The sequence below is a fragment of the Scomber scombrus genome, chromosome 4, assembly GCF_963691925.1.
Source record: "Scomber scombrus chromosome 4, fScoSco1.1, whole genome shotgun sequence".
NCBI lineage: Eukaryota > Metazoa > Chordata > Actinopteri > Scombriformes > Scombridae > Scomber > Scomber scombrus.
Window position 1 is genome coordinate 32,630,566 of NC_084973.1, and position 20,685 is coordinate 32,651,250.

Sequence of the window (20,685 nt, forward strand, 5' to 3'; positions counted from 1 at the left end):
ATTTCATTTCTAGTCATTAATCACTTTCCCAAACATGTTATATACATTTGAAGGAGTTCATCAGAGATTTTAAATTGAATATCCATAAATTTGGGAGACTAACAAGAGACCAAATGATAGTTACATCAAAGCAGTGAGGGCCAAGATATCCTAATATTTAGTTCCTAGTATGGGTCAAGCTCCAAAAATAGTAAACTGACATTCATGTGTAAAATCTATGGAGTTCCCTTTAAAAGGAAATTCAGAAACTAATTACACTTTGATTGGTGGTTTGCCAATCTCCACCATCCCAGCATGCTCTGTGCTGCAGATTGAAGACTGTGATGACTTTGTCAAACAACTAATAAAAGAGTTTGGAGGTAATGCTTTACCTCCAAACTCTTGGAGACTGGATAGAAGGTCTTTCAGTACCAGTCTCTCGAAGCACTTCATGATAATGGGAGTTAATGCAACTGGCCTATAATCATTTAGACTGTCAATGGTGTTTCTTTGGGACAGGGATGATGACTGCTGATTTTAGGCAGGGTGGGACAATGGCTTGTGCTAGGGACAGGTTGAAGATGTTAGTGAAGACATGGCAGAGCTGGTCAGCACATACCTTGAGTACCTTCCAAAGGTACCCCATCAGGGCCGGCCGCCTTCCTCGGGTTCACCATGCAAAGTGCTCGTCTCACTTCATGTTCCGGTAAAGTGATTGCAAAGGAGCCAGCGGCTGGTGGTGCTGGTGAGTCCGAGCAAGACAGTAGCTTGTGGCTACTTGGGATTTTGGGGAAGATGGGGCCATTGTATCTACGAAATGTCATTGTATCTTGTGTGCAATGACAATAAAGCTTCTTTATCTATTCACGTTATGTCCTAGGCAACCTTAGACTGGGGCATAACACCCCTAACAGAAACCTTTCAGCTTCGCCAGTGCGAGGTCCCGGCCAACGCTGCATGCAGCTTTAATTTTTAAATAAAACTGATAGGATAGCAATGTGACATCACATTTCTGTGCACAAGATGGTTTGAAAGAAAACAAAGCATCACTGTTTCTTGGCTGCACAGACATTTTCTGCTTTACCATTGTAGATTATACATATTTTATTTTGTTATATGTGCAGCAATGAGAGGCATTTGTCTTCCTTTGGTGTCTTTGTACCTATAATATATTAGATAGATAGATTCCTTTATTGTGATTGTATAGAATACAACGTAATTCAAAACCCAAGGCAGAGAACGGAGCTCAATTAAACCTTCTGTTTTACAGGAGCAAAAACCAAGTGGATCAAACTAAAATTATAAAATGTCCTTTAATAATTAATTAAAGGATTATCCTTGCAAAGGTATTATGATTATGAATTATGAATAGTAGAAGAATTAGCATTATTCAAAAATATTGGTAATGTTAAAAAAGGTTGAAAAACAACAACAACAAAAAAACAAATGAATGATTTTGAATATAATACAATAAATCAACAGATAGATTCAAATAATTAAAATAAAATTCTTAGTTGTCAATGACTTGCGTCAATTACTCCAGTTAAAAATATGCAAGAAACTATGCTTAAAGTATTTTCAAAGTATTTTTAGTAAGTGCACACTCCAACACATTCATATTCACCCACCACTCACATACGTACATACAGAGTTATACAAGGTGATAACAGTGGTGCCAAGAACAATATAAAAAATGTGTGCAAAGTGGTAAACTACATTTACAAGTTGTTTAGTGTGTGCAAAGTTGCATTTATATTATGAACTGTTACATCTGTTAGCATTACTCTGTATTTTCTAGAAAACATTCACTGACATTTTTTTAAATTAGAAAATAGAAACCTGTAGTATGTTTTAGATGACCTTCTTTAAATTCTGGAAGCATTTTATGTTCTTTCTTTACTCTACAAGCCATGGCCGTTTGTCTTTATTTTGTGTATTATTGCTATCAGATAACCTGGTTGCAAGTGACCTCAGTTCGCACTGGAAAAACTTGTGGAAAGTTTCCATATAAATGTTCAACAAAAAATAAGGACATCAAATCTTCAGATCTGCATATCAGCATGCACTTATCTTAATTTCACTAACAAAGACCACGCCAAATAAGATATGTGTTTAAGTATTTATTATGTGGAAGGAAAAAGGGTAGAGGGATAGGGAAGAAGGGATGGGGGGTGAGGGTAGATGGGTAGGGATGTAGGGGTTAGGGTGGAGGGGTCGTAGGGTTGGAAGGGAGAAGTGAGGGACTTGGGGATGGCGGAAGGGATGGGATGTAAGAGGGGGAGGAAAAAAGAGAGTAATGTGTGGTGTGGATGAAAGTTGAATCCGGATGCCGGGTCGATGAGGAAGCGCAGGATGCTGTACCCGTCTCCTAGTTGGGTGTATGGAGGGAACTGGGGCGGGATGAGACTTTGGATGGGGGAGCTGTCTCGATGTCTGGTCCGAGTTGCAGACCCCCAAAAAGTCTTCCAGAGGATGGAAGCACGTGAGCGTTTATAATGTCAGTAATGCTGTGGTGGAGGTAAGTTAAATAAGCAGGTGATGACCAACGTCCGAGAATTTTAATGATGTTGTCCGGGATACCTTGTCGTGAAGCTGAGAAGGCGGCGCCGATGCGGAATGAATGACCTGAGTATGATTCTGGGGATACGCTGGATTCGATTAGGATTTGCCGTAGGAGGAAATGGAACCGAAACGTGTGGTTACTGTACCTGTTGCAGTAATGAATAGTGGATCATGTGGGGAGGCGCGGCTGGTTTGTCTTAATCGGATGTAGTCATGGATCGGTTCGTAAGAGCTCAGGAATGGATGCGAACGGAATAGGAAAACGGACTGTGACTGGCCGGATTCATTATTTTTGTTTTCTCTGAGGTGGAAGATGAGTGTGTCGGGAGAGTGGACTGGTATGTCAGATATGGTGGTTTGTTGTGATGGGTCATTGTAAGAAGAGGAAGTGGTGGACTCAGGACAGCACAGAAAACAGAACAATGCTAGTAGGAACATGGATTCTCAAACCTTATCTATATACGGGGATAGGTAGCCGGTGCAAAGGGTTATGATACGGTGTGTGAGAAGGTCTGAGGTGAGAGGTGAACGTTTTGCAGTGGGATGAGGTTCAGCTTTACGGAGTCCTTTAATTAACATACGGATGTGAGAGTGGGAAAAGCTAGGACATGGAGCTCCGGAGGACAATTTAATGATAAAGTTGATTCTGCTGATGTATGTCTGGATTGGGGTAGTTCTTATCTTTAGGACATGATGTCTGAGCTACGTGAACGGTCTCTGTTAATCATGTCTACGACTGCTGTGTTATCGGAGTATATGGCGATATTCATTTTTGACCACTCGTGCCCCCAAAAGGATGGCTGCAACGATTAACGGATACGTTGGTAGTCATAGAAGAAGAGAATGCATTCCGTAAGGAGAGGAACTGATGCCACGGTTGTAATTCAATCCGGCGTGTCTTCCATTGCTATGAGGTCGTGGGAGGTGGGATAGGAGGGCTCGGCCTAGGGGAGTAATGTGAATTGTATAGTTGACAACAACAAGGAAGCGAGGTCGCTACAGTTATTGCGGACCATTCACCCATCCTGGTAGAACACCGCTCTACCTCTTTTGTCCCTACCTTTAAGAAAAAGGGGCAGAAGGTGGTCGGCTGAGTGTTAGCTAGTGTAAGGGGAAAAGATGGAGGGGGCTGCAGCGCAAGCTGCAAAAAATGGCAGGGCTTTGTCTTTGTGAAGCTAGAGCGCGAGGCAAAGAAGTGGCGAGTGTGCTAGCTGTAGCAGGGTGGGATGGTGTGCCGTGCGTGTTGGGGTTTAGTGGACAGCGGGCCGCGAAGATGCAGCGGTACAGTTTGGGGACTGAAATGCCCCAGTGTGTCCCTTAATTGGATTGTTGAAGTCTTCTAGCAGTCTGGGACACAAAGAGAATATGTGCCACCAAATCCCAAAGCTAAATCGAGGGTTGTGGATAAATGGTCATCCAACTTCGACCTTCTGTGTAGGAAAAAACAGAATGGATGGCGTCGCAAAAACGAGAAGGAGACAGTGAAATCGGCTGGTGTAAGTTCTTTTTGGCAGGTTGGAAGTTGCTGTGTAAGGTCGACCGGGCCAAATGATGTTTGCGGTTCCCTGAGGAATTACACGTGGACGGATGGATAAGAAGGGCGAGGTTGACATAATTACCGGTCATTATTATTATTATTATTAATATTATTATTATTGCCTTTTCTGTGGGAACGGTATTTCGTTTTTTACATGTGTATGAAAGTACATGGTAAGAATGGCAATGATGAAGAATTCTGAATCTGAAATCCAAATCTGAAATTCGACTCGCGTGGAGGGCGAGTGAGGTCTTTTGCTGCAGCTCGTGTTTCAGTCTGGGTGGTGAAAAGTGATGTTCAACGGGTTGAGTCCGTGCTTCGGGCGGGCAATGGTCCGGCCAGATATTTTCGAAGTTGGTTGACGGTCGGAAAGTTGGCAACGGACCTCAAGCGGGATGGAGAGGGGGGCGGCGGGGAGGAGCAGCGGCTCCAGATCACCGGGAGCAGGATCTTCCCCTGGAGACGTAGAGAGGTGATTGCCTGATGATGGTGGCGCTGTCGGAGGAAAAGAGGCAGAGGGTTCCGGGAAGCTGGGATGACTGCGCGTGACTGTGGTATGTTCGAACTAAGACGAAGGGGGATGGAGCGGATAGGGTGTGACTTAAGTACTGCTTGTGCGGAAATTGAGAAGGTATGAGGCGTAGTCTCCATTCCGGAATTTTGTTATAAAAGTAATTACATTTTAATTTGATAACAAAAGTCAGGTCCTTTAAATGACTTCTTGAGCTAAGAAAAATATATTATATACTGTACATTAGCTTTGTTACACTAGTTTACTTGATGGATTTCCTTTTAATACAATAGTTGAAATAGTAAAACACAAATCTTATGCTCCTAATGGGTTAAATGCAGAGATTGAATTTTACTGTCCAACTGTATGTGTGACAAATGAAGTACCTTCACCTTTGTCTTTGAAGAATGACTTCTTCAGCATCAAGCATAATTTTCTGTTTTGTAATAATTTTAACAATGTACTATAAAAAACAACAACAATAAATTATTGGTTCCATTTTATAAATTGTACCTGAATTCATGTTGTTGTTCAAAAACGTTTGATGATTCTGGAAAAGTTTTCATTGTTCAGTTGTTTGATTGGATATTTGCTCTTAGATATCACATTTTTCCAATCTCCAGCTAAAGATATGTGGAAGGGCATTTTGTTTGATGTTTTTGTATATAAGGGCTGGACTCTGCCACTGGAACTTCACTTCAGTCCAACAGATCAAGTAATCAGCATGATGAAGTGGCTTGTCGTCCTGTCAGCCCTTGTGGCTTTCTCCGAATGCTTCCACAGGTGAGTCTGACCTGGCTGCTTGAAAAACAACTGGTTGCTTGATTTATTTGACATTTTTTATTCTGAATAGACTGAATAGTCTCTGTATGGTTTTACTGAGGGAAAAAGGGCCATCTTGCTGCATGTTGCAATCTTTCAAACGTGCAAGAAAAGCTGAAACTGATGGTTACTTTCTGAATTCTTCATCTATAAAATGCTGGATCTCCTCATTTTGCTAATTAATTATTCACATTTCTGTTTGCAGGATGCCCCTGATCAAGGGAAAGTCTGCCAGGGAATACCTGGAGGAGAGAGGAATGTGGGAGCAGGTCAGGCAGCAGTTCCCATACCGTCCAATGGCCAAGTTCACCCAGACTAGTACTCAGTCAATGACCAACGATGCTGACGTAAGTCCAGACAACAGAGACTTGATTCATAACTCCTTTATGACACACTTGTATATCGCATAATGCAAAACCAGCAGGTAGTCGATTTTATGATGTAAAGACACTTATATCCAGTTCATAGCTCCTGTAAAACTCATAAACACAAAATACATCCACACATTTCAGTCAGATTTGAGTAAACCTGTCTTTGTGTTGCTTCCACGTAGCTGTTCTACTATGGCGTGATCTCTATCGGTACCCCTCCTCAGTCCTTCACGGTTATCTTTGACACCGGCTCCTCTAACCTGTGGATCCCTTCAATCTGGTGCACCAGCCCGGCCTGTCGTGAGTACCACTTTTAACATTTAGATTGTAATTTACACTGTGGTAGAAAGTAACTCACTATATTTACTCAAGTACTCTATATTAGTAGACATTTCAAGTTTAACAATATCGTTCTTTAAATTACTTGTAATTCTACATTTATTTGACAGGTATAATTTAACATTAACAGTGTACACATTATCTTGTGAAATATAAAGCATGAATTAAATGTAATGCATATTTTTTTATAGATTCAATTAAAGAAATAACATTTTGAACAGCTATAACATTTAAATGCTCCTAACATATTAATGCATCAGTGTTATAATGACTATTAGTTCCATTCTACACAATGAGTAAACTTACAGTAGTACATTTTACTGCTAGTGATTCTGTACTCCTACTTACTACTGTGATGTAATTTGATTGGAGCACCTTTACTATGTGGTATTACTTCTTTTTACTTATGTAAAATATCTAAATACTTACAGTCTATAACAGTTTATTAAGGCTAGTGGTGGGACAACACTAAGTGCAGTTACTCCATGATGCAGAGGGTCCAGGTTTCTTAACATGGTCATGAAATACACATGTGAGAGATGTTATTCCTTTGCAGAGAACCACAAGAAATACAACCCTTTCAAGTCCTCTACCTATGTTTGGAATGGCGAGGATCTGTCCATCTATTACGGCACTGGCAGCATGACCGGAAAACTGGTCAGCGACACTGTTGAGGTAATCAAAAACCCCTGGAACAAACATATCTCCATGGTCAGTTGAGCTGTGACTGACAGCTGTCTTGTGTTTCCAGGTTGGCGGCATCTCTGTGACCAAACAGGTGTTCGGCGTTAGCCAAACAGAGGCTCAATTCATGGCTTATATGCCGGCTGATGGTATCCTGGGACTGGCCTTCCAGTCTCTTGCCTCTGACAATGTTGTGCCTGTCTTTGACAACATGGTCAGTCAGGGACTGTTGCCTCAGCCCATGTTCTCCGTCTACCTGAGCCGGTACTGAAATAGGATAGAAATCTGACTGTTTGAATGTGTGTTTTTTTCTATTACTTATTTTTACATATGACATTTGTATTTTCTTTCTCTCTCTCCCTTAGCAACAGTGAGCAGGGCAGCGAGGTGGTCTTTGGTGGTGTTGACTACAGCCACTTCACTGGACAAATCACCTGGATCCCTCTGACCTCTGCTACCTACTGGCAGATTAAAATGGACAGGTACAGAAAAATGCATCCAAAATCAGCAAAATGACACACAAACCACAAACATAAGTTGCACAAAGACTCCTAGCTTTACTGTAATTCACCTTCTATTGCTCCTTCTCACAGTGTTACCATCAATGGACAGACTGTTGCCTGCTCTGGTGGCTGCCAGGCCATCATTGACACTGGCACTTCCCTGATTGTTGGCCCAACCAGCGACATCAACAACATGAATTCCCGGGTTGGAGCTTCAGCCGGCCAGTATGGAAAAGTGAGTATACCATAGCATCTGACGTAGATTTTCCCTGTTTCCCACACCCAAAGTAAACAGAACTTTGAAGCTCTGACGTCAAATCATCTCAAATAAAAACAATTAAGTATGACTTGGTTACTTAAGGTGGAAAGCTGTAAAATACCAATAAATACATGTCTGTAACTACAGTCTGTGTGATGTTCCTCTCACAGGCTACAGTGAACTGCCAGAACATCCAGACCATGCCTGATATCACCTTCACTCTCAATGGTCATGCCTTCAACGTCCCTGCATCTGCCTATGTCTCTCAGGTCAGTTGGACCCCTGCCACCCACTGCAACAGAATAGTATCTGTTTATTTTAAATGTGCATTATGAAGATTATGTGGACAAAATAAATCTACATTCTTGTGTGTCTCCACAGAGCTCCTCCAGTTGCTGGACTGGCTTTGGCCCAGAGGGCACTCAACAGCTCTGGATCCTGGGAGATGTCTTCATCAGGGAATACTACGCCATCTTTGATACTCAGAACCAGATGGTTGGTCTGGCACAGTCTGTGTAATCAAATGAACAACCTGATGGATAATCTGTAAATGTGTGTTTCCCTGTAGGTGCTTGTCTGATTGAAAAATGAACTCACCAAATTAAAAAAAAAGAGACAATGTAGATGTGAACATGTTTCAACTGCATTATCAATAAAAGATTATAGCATTATATTTGTGTCTGTCTCAGTCTGACTGTAGTGACAACATCCAAGATCACCGAGTGTCTATAGAAACATCTTAAATTTTGTGTTACACTGAAATGTCACAGGCAAAAGAATAAGTCCACCCTATCCATTCATTTGCTCTTGAGAGAAACTTGACCCTTTACAAAGGATACAAAAAGGATCACCAACAGCTTTTTGTGAACAGGTCGAGAATAGAAAATCGAGCTGCTCTGAGAGTAGCGGAGCATCTCTTACAAACATTGATATAACAAACAATGACATGATCTGACAACTCTACTGCTGCTATCTCATCCTGTAAATAGGACCACCTTGTTGAAAGGTCTCAAACTGAGATAAAGTGGAAACCAACACACAACACAAATGTTATAATTGTCTTGAGTTCATTTATTTAATGCCATTTTATTTATAGTCAATCACTTTCCCAAACATGTTATATACATTTGAAGGGGTTCATCAAATGTATGCATATCCATAAATTTGGGAGACTAACAAGAGACCAAATGATAGTTACATCAAAGCAGTGAGGGCCAAGATATCCTAATATTTAGTCCCTAGTATAGGTTGAGCTCCAAAATTAGTAAACTGACATTTGTGTAAAATCTATGGAGTTCCCTTTAAAAGGAAATTCAGAAACTAATTACACTGGTTTGCCAGTGTGGAGTACTCCACCATTCCAGCATGCTCTGTGCTCCAGATTGAAGACTGATTACTTTATCAAACTAATAAAAGAGTGTGGAGGTAGATACCAGGTCTTCAACAACAAAGATCACACAAGTCAGAGAGCTGCTGACCAAGATTGAGAACACGCTGAAGGAAAATGGCTGCAGCTGCTACAACACTGAGATGTTCCAACTGGCAAAAGAAGCAATTCAAAGAGAAGTGCAGATCAGTGAAAGAAAATTTGAAGAACTGCAGGCAAAAATATCTGAATTGGAAAGATCTGAACAACAAGGCGAACAAAGTAACCTGCAAATGGAGGAGAAAATAAACAAACTGAGCCAAGAACTGGAAGATGTGAAGAAAAAAAGTGTTAACAAAAACAAATGCAACATCGTGTGATGAGTGGGACAACCACTATAAATGAAAACTGACGGATAAAAATGTAGTAATCAGATCATATTCACTTTGATTTTTGTGATGACATTTATTACTGTCATTATTATTTAATCCTGATGGGAGTTTGTGAGATTTACAGAAAATAAACAAGTGTGTTTTGTTTAAATTTACCATTTTTGCTGTTTAAGTCTTTTTTGCATCCTTTTTTGTGAATTAGTTTTTTGTAAAAACCATTTTGTATGAACCCCCCCTTAATTTTTCAGGTGACATTTTGTATTATGTATGATTTTATGATATGACGGTAGCTTGTGTTCCTGTTTTTGGCCAGGTTGGATTTAATATTGCATGATTAATTATAAAATATACCAGTAGACTTCACTACAGTTGTGTATTGTAAAATATTGGACTAGTGAGGATGGAGTGTTGGTTTTAAGGATAGTAGATCAACGGAATGGGTTGTTTGTTAGAACAACAATCACACAACAAGGAGGATCCAGTTCCAGTCCATTTTATTATCCAAGCTGGTTTGTATCTGGCAATAAGTACAAGGCAGTAAATCATAAGTCAAATGTATGCATAATTATAACTAACAATCAACCAAAGATATCTAAGAGAAGAAACATTACTCAAACTACAGAGGTAGAAATAATCTTCCATTACATTTATCATAATTACTAAACAGATTAATCATATATAAACAAAGGGACTTACATCAAATACACATCTTATACTATTGTAGAGGTAGGTCAGCCAGCTCCTTTGTTCTCCAGAGAGGGAAAAAGGCTGACACAGGTGAGCTGGCTGTCTAAATAGTCTCTGGGGGCGGAGCTGGAGTGAGATGTGGTGGAAGGAGGTGGACTCTGGGGGCGGAGCTGGAGTGAGATGTGGTGGAAGGAGGTGGGGATTTTCTAAAGAAAATCCTCAGGTTGGAGGAGGTTCGGGAGTATCCTTGAGTTCAGTAAGGGCAATCAACCGGCTGACAGGACGAACATAGGGTGGCATTAAAGAACTAGGAGGAGGAGGAGAAGAGAGCAAAGACGGCTAGGTGCGGGAGGTGAAGGGGGTTGTGTCACACAATGACTTATTGGAATGTTATGTTCACATACATAGGCAGGTATTTACGTGAAATTTTGTTATAGTCAACAAAAATATATATGTATAAAACTGTTCATCCCTGTTCATATTACACAGTTACTGAACATCTCCAGTATATTCATTTGTTCAGTATGTATACGGAAGTATTCTGAACCATAATTCATTTACCCTGTCCACATTTCTCTTCAATGTTTTGTCATTTGAATAATTTTACTGTTGTGATATTTTTAAAGATGGTTTGTGGTCAGAACTTCAATTTAATATCACATATTGATGTAAAACATGGACTCAATGCACATTTCGTTTCTCTGCCTTCATCAGGTTCATCTGCCTGATATTATGATAATGATTATGATTATTATTTGAGTGAGTGTGTTACTATTGTAGGCGATATTTAACTTCACCTTTAAATGTATTTGTTTATTTCACCTCATTGTCTTTGTATTTGATTGAAGCGGCTGCTGTAACATTTTCATTGTCTTTCGAGTATATGAATGTCATCTGTCATTTTGGATGGAAGGAAGAACTTTGAAGAAGTGACATTTATAGATATTAGCAAATATTAGTAACGTTTAAATAAACACAAAAATCCAAATTAATAAAATAAACACATTTGTGGACACGTTTCTTTCTTCACTGACAGAAATATTAGGCCATCAATAAACGAGTCCTTAAAATGTGCAAATATGTTTTTTGTGTTTTGTTCACATCATTTACTGTAGCCAGTAAATAATCACAATAACTTTTATAACTGAGCGGCAAACTTTTCTCTTCACTCACTTTAAACTGACGGACAGACGAGCAAGAAAAAAAAAAAAAGCCTGTATTCCGTTTTACAAAGTCAAAAGGATCGTACGCCTGTATTTAATTTATTCGGAGGACTATTGTACGGTGGCCCTGAAGAGCAAACGACAACAACAAAAAGGAAAACACAACGACAAAAAGAAAAACACAACGCTGTTAAACAAAACACAAAAACATTAAAGTTCAAGTGTGTAACTCTGACACCAGGCGTTTAGAGATGGTACTGCAGTCCACCTTCAAAACACTGGAGAGAGCTGTCATTCCTCACCCCCTCCTCCCAGAGTTGATGTTCACTCGGGTTGCCAGTTGTTGGAAGTGATCCTGCACGCGCGTGATTCCGTAATGTCTGGTGACATATCAGGGCCATTTTATGATTACTTGGAATATATTTCTTACATACGGCTACTTTAACAAAAACACGACAACATTAACAAAAACTCAATGACAAAAAGGAAAACACAACGACATTAACAAAAACACAACGACATTTACTCCTAACAGAAAGGTTAGGTACCTGCTATGACAAGGATCATTGCTGATTGGACGAGAGCATGTCTGTCTTTTTAACAGGAGGGAAAGGCTGCTTTACACCTCAAAAAGCTCCCATAGACAATGAATGGGAGGAGAGTCTAATGCCACTTTGACCCTAAATTTGACCACCTAAACATGCTCCAGACTGTATATAAGAAATGGACGTAACATCCATGACGTCACCCATTGGTTTGTGGACTGCTGCTCGGAAGCCAATTATTTAGGATCTGGGCAGCGCCATCTTGAAAATTTCCGGTGCATGCCGGGAAAAATAAAAACACGGATTCTACTTATATGGGCATCAGGAGGAGCATGAGGCGCGCTCCTGAACCTGTGAACCAATCAACCTGTCAATCACGACGTAGCCACGCCCTAATGCATACCCTGCTTTATCGTCACATATAAAATCAGGGAGGCCTTTTGACACCAAAACGGTAGCCCCCTGGTGGCCTTTTGATAGAATGCAGTTTTAAGTTACCTCCGCGTTGGCCTCATTTCAGAGGACCGGAACTCCCTGCCTGTCCAGAATGGACTAAATGTGTGTATATATGTGTGTGTGTGTGTGTGTGTGTGTGTGTGAGTGAGTGTGTCTGTGTGTATATGTTTTTGTGTGTGTGTTTGTTTGTGTGTGTGTATATGTGTGAGTGTTTGCGTGTGTGTGTGTGTGTGTATATGTGAGTGTGTGTGTGTGTGTGTGTGTGTAATGTATATCTACTTATAGCAGTGTCCGATAAATGCCCGGGTCTGAAGGCATCTAAAGGCCCCTGTTATGACTGCGGTCATTTTTTTCGGTCTGCTGTGTGTGTGCTTGTGTGCCTGTGTGTCCTGTGTCTTTTTGTTTTGATTTTCACATACAGATAGGTGTGTGCCATGACGCGGCGACGTTTGGTGGATGGGGTTTGTGCCCTGGCCTGTGGTTGGCTGCAGCCGGGAGGCCACCTGATATAAAAGGAGCCAAGATGGCGGCCGCCTGGTGGCAGCAGGCATTCCCTGTCCTCCTCCTCTCCCAACTGGCCACACTTCTGTTCTGTCCGAACCTTGTTTTGAGAGTAGATATAGTTTTGATAGTTTCTTTTGAGTAATAAGGGTGGACTGCCAGGTTTGTTAATCTTGTTTTCTCTTGTTTAATTAGTTAGGGAGGTAAGTTTTTGTCATTTGTTTTCTCAGGGCATTTTCTTACTTTCTAGATAGGATTGTTTTATTTGTTTTTTTGGCCTTAGTCCACCCTGAAGACTAATAACTCAGCTTTATACTTTATTTATATGTATAGGTTCAGTTATATATTTGTGTAAATAAATACATTTTCCTTATATACAAACCAATCTTGCTTGTGGCTACTTGGGATTTGGGGAAGATGGGGCCTATTCACGTTATGTCCTAGACACCCCTAGACTGGGGCATAACACCCCTAACAGAAACCTTTCAGCTTCGCCAAAGGCCGACGTGCGCAAGGGTGCGAGGTCCCGCCCAATTAATTTATTAATTTTTAATAAAACTGATGAGAGTGCAATGTGACATCACATTTCTGTGCATTTTTTCTGCTTTACCATTGTAGATTATACATATTTTATTTTGTTATGTGTAATTTTTGTGTGAAAATAAGGCAGTTGTAATGAGAGGCATTTGTCTTCCTTTGGTGTCTTTGTACCTATAATATATTAAATAGATAGATTCCTTTATTGTGATTGTATAGAATACAACGTAATTCAAAACCCAAGGCAGAGAACGGAGCTCAATTAAACTTTCTGTTTTACAGAAGCAAAAACCAAGTGGATCAAAATAAAATGATAAAATGTCCTTTAATAATTAATTAAAGGATTATCCTTACAAAGGTATTATGATTATGAATTATGAATAGTAGAAGCATTAGCATTATTCAAAAATATTGGTAATGTTAAAAAAGGTTGAAAAACAACAAATGAATGATTTTGAATATAATACAATAAATCAACAGATATATTCAAATAATTCAAATAAAATTCTTAGTTGACAATGACTTGTGTCAATTACTCCAGTTAAAAATATGCAAGAAACTACATGCTTAAAGTATTTTCAAAGTATTTTTAGCAAGTGCATACAAACACACACTCCAACACATTCATATCCAGCCACCACACACATACGTACATACTGAGTTATACAAGGTGATAACAGTAGTGCCAAGAACAAAAAAAGACAACTTGTAAACTACATTTACAAGTTGTTTAGTGTGTGCAAAGTTGCATTTATATTATGAACTGTTACATCTGTTAGCATTACTCTGTATTTTCTAGAAAACATTCACTGACATTTTTTAAAATTAGAAAATAGAAACCTGTAGTATGTTTTAGATTACCTTCTTTAAGTTCTGGAAGTATTTTATGTTCTTTTTTTACTCTACAAGCCATGGCAGTTTGTTTTTATTTTGTGTATTATTGTTATCAGATAACCTGGTTGCAAGTGACCTCAGTTCTCACTGGAAAAACTCGTGGAAAGTTTCCATATAAATGTTCAACAAAAAATAAGGACATCAAATCTTCAGATCTGCATATCAGCATGCACTTATCTTAATTTCACTAACAAAGACCACGCCAACTAAGATATGAGTTTAAGTATTTATTATGTGGAAGGAAAAAGGGTTGAGGGATAGGGAAGAAGGGATGGGGTGAGGGTCGAGTGGATGTAGGGGTTAGGGTGGAGGGGGTCGTAGGGTTTGGAGGGAGAAGTGAGGGACTTGGGGATGGGGGAAGGGATGGGATGTAAGAGGGGGAGGAAAAAAGAGAGGTGTAGTGTGTGGTGTGGATGAAAGTTGAAGCCGGGTGCCGGGTCGATGAGGAGGCGCAGGATGCTGTACCCGTCATCTAGTTGGGTGTGTGGAGGGAACTGGGGCGGGATGAGACTTTGGGTGGGGGAGCTGTCTCGATGTCTGGTCCGAGTTGCAGACCCCCAAAAAGTCTTCCAGAGGACGGAAGCACGTGAGCGTTTATGATGTCAGTAGTGCTGTGGCGGAGGTAAGTTAAGTAAGCAGGTGATGACCATCGCCGAGAATTTTAAGGATGTTGTCCGGGATATCATGTCGTGAAGCTGAGAAGGCGGCACCGATGCGGAATGAATGACCTGAGTATGATTCTGGGGATACGCTGGATTCTATTAGGATTTGCCGTAGGAGGAAATGGGACCGAAACGTGTGGTTATTGTACCTGTTGCAGTAATGAATAGTGGATCAAGTGGGGAGGCGCGACTGGTTTGTCTTAATCAGATGTAGTCATGGATTGGTTCGTAAGAGCTCAGGAATGGATGCGAACGGAATAGGAAAACGGGTTGTGACTGGCCGGATTGATTATTTTTGCTTTCTCTGAGGTGGAAGATGAGTGTGTCGGGAGAGTGGACTGGTATGTCAGATATGGTGGTGTGTTGTGATGGGTCATTGTAAGAAGAGGAAGTGGTGGACTCAGGACAGCACAGAAAACAGAACAATGCTAGTAGGAACATGGATGCTCAAACCTTATCTATATACGGGGATAGGTAGCCAGTGCGGAGGGCTCTGATACGGTGTGTTAGAAGGTCTGAGGTGAGAGGTGAACGTTTTGCCGTGGGATGAGGTTCAGCTTTATGGAGTCCTTTAATTAACATACGGATGTGAGAGTGGGAAAAGCTAGGACATGGAGCTCCGGAGGACAATTTAATGATAAAGTTGATTCTGCTGATGTATGTTTAGATTGGGGTAGTTCTTATCTTTAGGACATGATGTCTGAGCTATGTGAACGGCCTCTGTTATTGATGTCTACGACTGCTGTGTTATCCGAGGATATGGTGATACTCATTTTTGACCACTCGTGCCCCCAAAAGGATGGCTGCAACGATAAATGGATACGTTGGTAGTCATAGAAGAAGAGATGGCGTTCCGTAAGGAGAGGAACTGATGCCATGGTTGTAATTCAATCCTGTGTGTGTCTTCCATTGCTATAAGGTCGTGGGAGGTGGGATAGGAGGGCTCGGCCTAGGGGAGTAATGTGAATTGTATAGTTGAGGTGGCGGGGAGGAGGAGAGATGCACTGGTGATGTAAGCTTTAAATAATCAAGCTCTTTGGCATAATACATGCTTGACAGGAATTTGGGGATGGTCTTGGAGGAGCAGGTGTGGAGGAAGTGACAACAACAAGGAAGCGAGGACGCTGCAGTTATTCACCCGTCCTCTTTTGTCCCTACCTTTAAGAAAAAGGGGCAGAAGGTGGTCGGCTGGGTGTTAGCTAGTGTAAGGGGAAAAGATGGAGGGGGCTGCAGCGCAAGCTGCAAAAAATGGCAGGGCTTTGTCTTTGTGAAGCTAGAGCGCGAGGCAAAGAAGTGGCGAGTGTGCTAGCTGTAGCAGGGTGGGATGGTGTGCCGTGCGAGTTGGGGTTTAGTGGACAGTGGGCCGCGAACATGCAGCGTTACAGTTTGGGGACTGAAGTGCCCCAGTGTGTCCCTTAATTGGATTGTTGAAGTCTTCCGGCAGTTTGGGACACAAAGAGAATATGTGCCACCAAATCCCAAAGCTAAATCGAGGGTTGTGGATAAATGGTCATCCAACTCCGACCTTCTGTGTAGGAAAAAACAGAATGGATGGCGTCGCAAAAACGAGAAGGAGACAGTGAGATCGGCTGGTGTAAGTTCCTTTGGGCAGGTCGGAAGTTTCTGTCTAAGGTCGACCAGGCCAAATGATGTTTGTGGTTCCCTGAGGAATTACACGTGGACGGATGGATAAGAAGGTCGAGGTGGACATAATTACCGGTCATTATTATTACTATTATTATTATTGCCTTTTACTGGGAACAGTATTTCATTTTTTACATGTGTATGAAAGTACATGGTAAGAATGGCAATGATGAAGAATTCTGAATCTGAAATCCAAATCTGAAATTCGAATCTGGCGCGGGGGGAGGTCGAGTGTCGGTTGAGTGTGTAGCTACGCCTGTTAGGTGGCGGAATATGAAATAGTTGAAATAGTAAAACACAAATCTTATGTTCCTAATGGGTTCAATGCAGAGATTGAATTTCACTGTCCAACTGTATTTGTGACAAATAAAGTACCTTCACCTTTGTCTTTTGAAGAATGACTTCTTCAGCATCAAACATAATTTTCTTTGTTGTAATAATTTTAAAAAATATACTATAAAATACAACAACAATAAATTATTGGTTCCGTCTTATAAATTGTACCTGAATTTATGTTGTTGTTCAAAAAAGTTTGATGATTCTGGAAAAGTTTTTGTTTGATTGGATATTTGCTCTTAGATATCACATTTTTCCAATCTCCAGCTAAAGATATGTGGAAGGGCATTTTGTTTGATGTTTTTGTATATAAGGGCTGGACTCTGCCACTGGAACTTCACTTCAGTCCAACAGATCAAGTAATCAGCATGATGAAGTGGCTCGTCGTTCTGTCAGCCCTTGTGGCTTTCTCCGAATGCCTCCACAGGTGAGTCTGACCTGGCTGCTTGAAAAACAAGTGGTTGCTTGATTTATTTGACATTTTTTATTCTGAATAGACTGAATAGTGTCTGTATGGTTTTACTGAGGGGAAAAGGGCCATCTTGCTGCATGTTGCAATCTTTCAAACTTGCAAAAAAAGCTGAAACTGATGGTTACTTTCTGATTTCTCCATCTATAAAATTCTGGATCTCCTCATTTTGCTAATTCATTATTCACATTTCTGTTTGCAGGATGCCCCTGATCAAGGGAAAGTCTGCCAGGGAATACCTGGAGGAGAGAGGAATTTGGGAGCAGGTCAGGCAGCAGTTCCCATACCGTCCAATGGCCAAGTTCGCCCAGACTGGTACTCAGTCAATGACCAACGATGCTGACGTAAGTCCAGACTACAGTGACTTGATTCATAACTGTTTTCCTGAATGACACACTTGTAAATCACATAATGCAAAACCGGCAGGTAGTTGATTTTATGATGTAAATATATATATATATATATATATATATATATATATATATATATATATATATATATATATATATATATATATATATATATATATATATATATATATATCCAGTTTGTAGCTCCTGTAAAACTCATAAACACAAAATACATCCACACATTTCAGTCAGATTTGAGTAAACCTGTCTTTGTGTTGCTTCCATGTAGCTGTTCTACTATGGCGTGATCTCTATCGGTACCCCTCCTCAATCCTTCACGGTTATCTTTGACACCGGCTCCTCTAACCTGTGGATCCCTTCAATCTGGTGCACCAGCCCGGCCTGTCGTGAGTACCACTAACATATTGCTTTTAACATTTAGATTGTGATTTCACTGTGGTAGAAAGTAACTCACTATATTTACTCAAGTACTCTATATTAGTAGAAATTTGTTAAATATAATTTAACATTAACATTGTACACATTATCTTGTGAAATATAAAGCATGAATTAAATGTAATGCATATTTTTTAATAGATTCAATTAAAGAAGTAATAACATTTTGAACAGTTTAAATGCTCCTTACATATTAATGCATCAGTGTTATAATGACTGATATGGGACCATTCTACACAATGAGTAAACTTACAGTAGTACATTTTACTACTAGTGATTCTGTACTCCTACTTACTACTGTGATGTAATTTGATTGGAGCACCTTTACTATGTGGTATTACTTCTTTTTACTTATGTAAAATATTTAAATGAACTATAACAGTTTATTAAGGCTAGTGGTGGGACAACACTAAGTGCAGTTATGAAGCAGAGGGTCCAGGTTTCTTGACATGGTCATAAAATACACATGTGAGAGAGATGTTATTACTTTGCAGAGAATCACCAGAAATACAACCCTTACAAGTCCTCTACCTTTGTTTGGAATGGCGAGGATCTGTCCATCTATTACGGCACTGGCAGCATGACCGGAAAACTGGTCAGCGACACTGTAGAGGTAATCAAAAAGCCCTGGAACAAACATATCTCCATGGTCAGTTGAGCTGTGACTGACAGCTGTCTTGTGTTTTCAGGTTGGCGGCATCTCTGTGGCCAAACAGGTGTTCGGTGTTAGCGAAACAGAGGCTCAATTCATGACTTACATGCCGGCTGATGGTATCCTTGGACTGGCCTTCCAGTCTATTGCCTCTGACAATGTTGTGCCTGTCTTTGACAACATGGTCAGTGAGGGACTGTTGCCTCAGCCCTTGTTCTCCGTCTACCTGAGCCGGTACTGAAACAGGATAGAAATCTGACTGTGTGAATGTGTGTTTTTTTCCAGTACTTATTTTTACATATGACATTTGTATTTTCTTTCTCTCTCCCTTAGCAACAGTGCACAGGGCAGTGAGGTGGTCTTTGGTGGTCTTGACTCCAGCCACTACACTGGACAAATCACCTGGATCCCTCTGACCTCTGCTTCCTACTGGCAGATTAAAATGGACAGGTACAGAAAAATGCATCTAAAATCAGCAAAATGACACACAAACCACAAACATAAGTTGCACAAAGGCTCCTAGCTTTACTTTAATTTACCTTCTATTGCTCCTCCTCACAGTGTTACCATCAATGGACAGACTGTTGCCTGCTCTGGTGGCTGCCAGGCCATCATTGACACTGGCACCTCCCTGATTGTTGGCCCAACCAGCGACATCAACAATATGAATTCCCGGGTTGGAGCTTCAGCCAACCAGTATGGAGACGTGAGTCATACCATAGCATCTGACGTAGATTTTCCCTGTTTTCCCCACCCAGAGTAAACAGAACTTCGAAGCTCTGACGTCGAATCTTCTCAAATAAAAACAATTAAGTATTACTTGGTTACTTACTTAAGGTGGAAAGCTGTAAAATACCAATAAATACATGTCTGTAACTACACAGTCTGTGTGATGTTCCTCTCACAGGCTACAGTGAACTGCCAGAACATCCAGACCATGCCTGATATCACCTTCACTCTCAATGGTCATGCCTTCACCGTCCCTGCATCTGCATACGTCTCTCAGGTCAGTTGGACCACTGCCACCCACTGCAACAGAACAGTATCTGTTTATTTTAAATGTGCATTATGAAGATTATGTGGACAAAATCAATCTACATTCTCGTGTATCTCCACAGAGCTCCTCCAGCTGCAAGACTGGCTTTGGCCAGGAGGGCACTGACCAGCAATGGATCCTGGGAGATGTCTTCATCAGGGAATACTACGCCATCTTTGATACTCAGAACAAGAGGGTTGGTCTGGCACAATCTGTGTAATCAAATGAAACACCTGATGGATAATCTGTAAATGTGTATTTTCCTGTAGGTGCTTGTCTGATTGAAAAATTAACACACAACATTTTAAAAAGAGACAATGTAAATGTGAACATGTTTCAACTGCATTATCAATAAAAGATTATATCATTATATTTGTGTCTGTCTCAGCCTGACTGTAGTGACTACATCCAAGATCACTAAATGTCTATAGAACATCTTAAATTTTGTGTTACAGTGTTACACTGAAATGTCACAGGCAAAAGAATTAGTCCACCCTATCCATTCATTTGCTCTTGAGAGAAACTTGACCCTTTACAGAGGATACAAAAAGGATCACCAACAGCTTTTTGTGAACAGGCCGAGAATATAAAATCGAGCTGCTCTGAGAGTAGCGGAGGATCTCTGAGGCTGTGATCGAGAAGAAGCTGACAAACATTGATATAACAAACGATGACATGATCTGACAACTCTACTGCTGCTATCTCATCCTGTAAATAGGACCACCCTGTTGAAAGGTCTCAAACTGAGATAAAGTGGAAACCAACACAACCAACACACAACTCAAATGTTATAATTGTCTTGAGTTCATTTATTTAATGTCATTTTCATTTCTAGTCATTAATCACTTTCCCAAACATGTTATATACATTTGAAGGGGTTCATCAAATGTATGAATATCCATACATTTGGGAGACTAACAAGAGACCAAATGATAGTTACATCAAAGCAGTGAGGGCCAAGATATCCTAATA

At 40.6% G+C, this 20,685-nt stretch overlaps 3 protein-coding genes across 3 annotated transcripts in view; 2 read left to right on the plus strand and 1 right to left on the minus strand.

Annotated features, from left to right (window-relative positions):
• LOC133979436 (uncharacterized) overlaps nucleotides 1-20,685 on the minus strand; it is a 1,726,912-nt gene that overhangs the window by 252,111 nt on the left and 1,454,116 nt on the right. The window lies entirely within an intron of this gene.
• LOC133978644 (pepsin A-like) lies at nucleotides 5,272-8,086 on the plus strand. The gene is made up of 9 exons (XM_062416939.1): nucleotides 5,272-5,372; nucleotides 5,617-5,758; nucleotides 5,965-6,082; nucleotides 6,678-6,796; nucleotides 6,873-7,069; nucleotides 7,171-7,287; nucleotides 7,399-7,543; nucleotides 7,738-7,836; nucleotides 7,949-8,086. The coding sequence occupies exons 1-9, from the start codon at nucleotides 5,314-5,316 to the stop codon at nucleotides 8,084-8,086; spliced, it is 1,134 nt and encodes a 377-aa protein (XP_062272923.1). The 5' UTR covers nucleotides 5,272-5,313.
• Nucleotides 17,077-19,933, plus strand: LOC133978643 (pepsin A-like). The gene is made up of 9 exons (XM_062416938.1): nucleotides 17,077-17,177; nucleotides 17,422-17,563; nucleotides 17,859-17,976; nucleotides 18,520-18,638; nucleotides 18,715-18,911; nucleotides 19,011-19,127; nucleotides 19,239-19,383; nucleotides 19,585-19,683; nucleotides 19,796-19,933. The coding sequence occupies exons 1-9, from the start codon at nucleotides 17,119-17,121 to the stop codon at nucleotides 19,931-19,933; spliced, it is 1,134 nt and encodes a 377-aa protein (XP_062272922.1). The 5' UTR covers nucleotides 17,077-17,118.

Excerpts from the sequence above, each read along its gene's own strand:
- LOC133978644 (XM_062416939.1), top strand. The coding sequence starts at position 5,314 with ATGATGAAGTGGCTTGTCGTCCTGTCAGCCCTTGTGGCTTTCTCCGAA. Across the intron at positions 6,083-6,677 it reads GTGCACCAGCCCGGCCTGTC|AGAACCACAAGAAATACAAC; the intron begins GTGAGTACCACT and ends ATTCCTTTGCAG. Across the intron at positions 7,288-7,398 it reads TGGCAGATTAAAATGGACAG|TGTTACCATCAATGGACAGA; the intron begins GTACAGAAAAAT and ends TCCTTCTCACAG.
- LOC133978643 (XM_062416938.1), top strand. The coding sequence starts at position 17,119 with ATGATGAAGTGGCTCGTCGTTCTGTCAGCCCTTGTGGCTTTCTCCGAA. Across the intron at positions 17,178-17,421 it reads TTCTCCGAATGCCTCCACAG|GATGCCCCTGATCAAGGGAA; the intron begins GTGAGTCTGACC and ends TTCTGTTTGCAG. Across the intron at positions 17,977-18,519 it reads GTGCACCAGCCCGGCCTGTC|AGAATCACCAGAAATACAAC; the intron begins GTGAGTACCACT and ends ATTACTTTGCAG.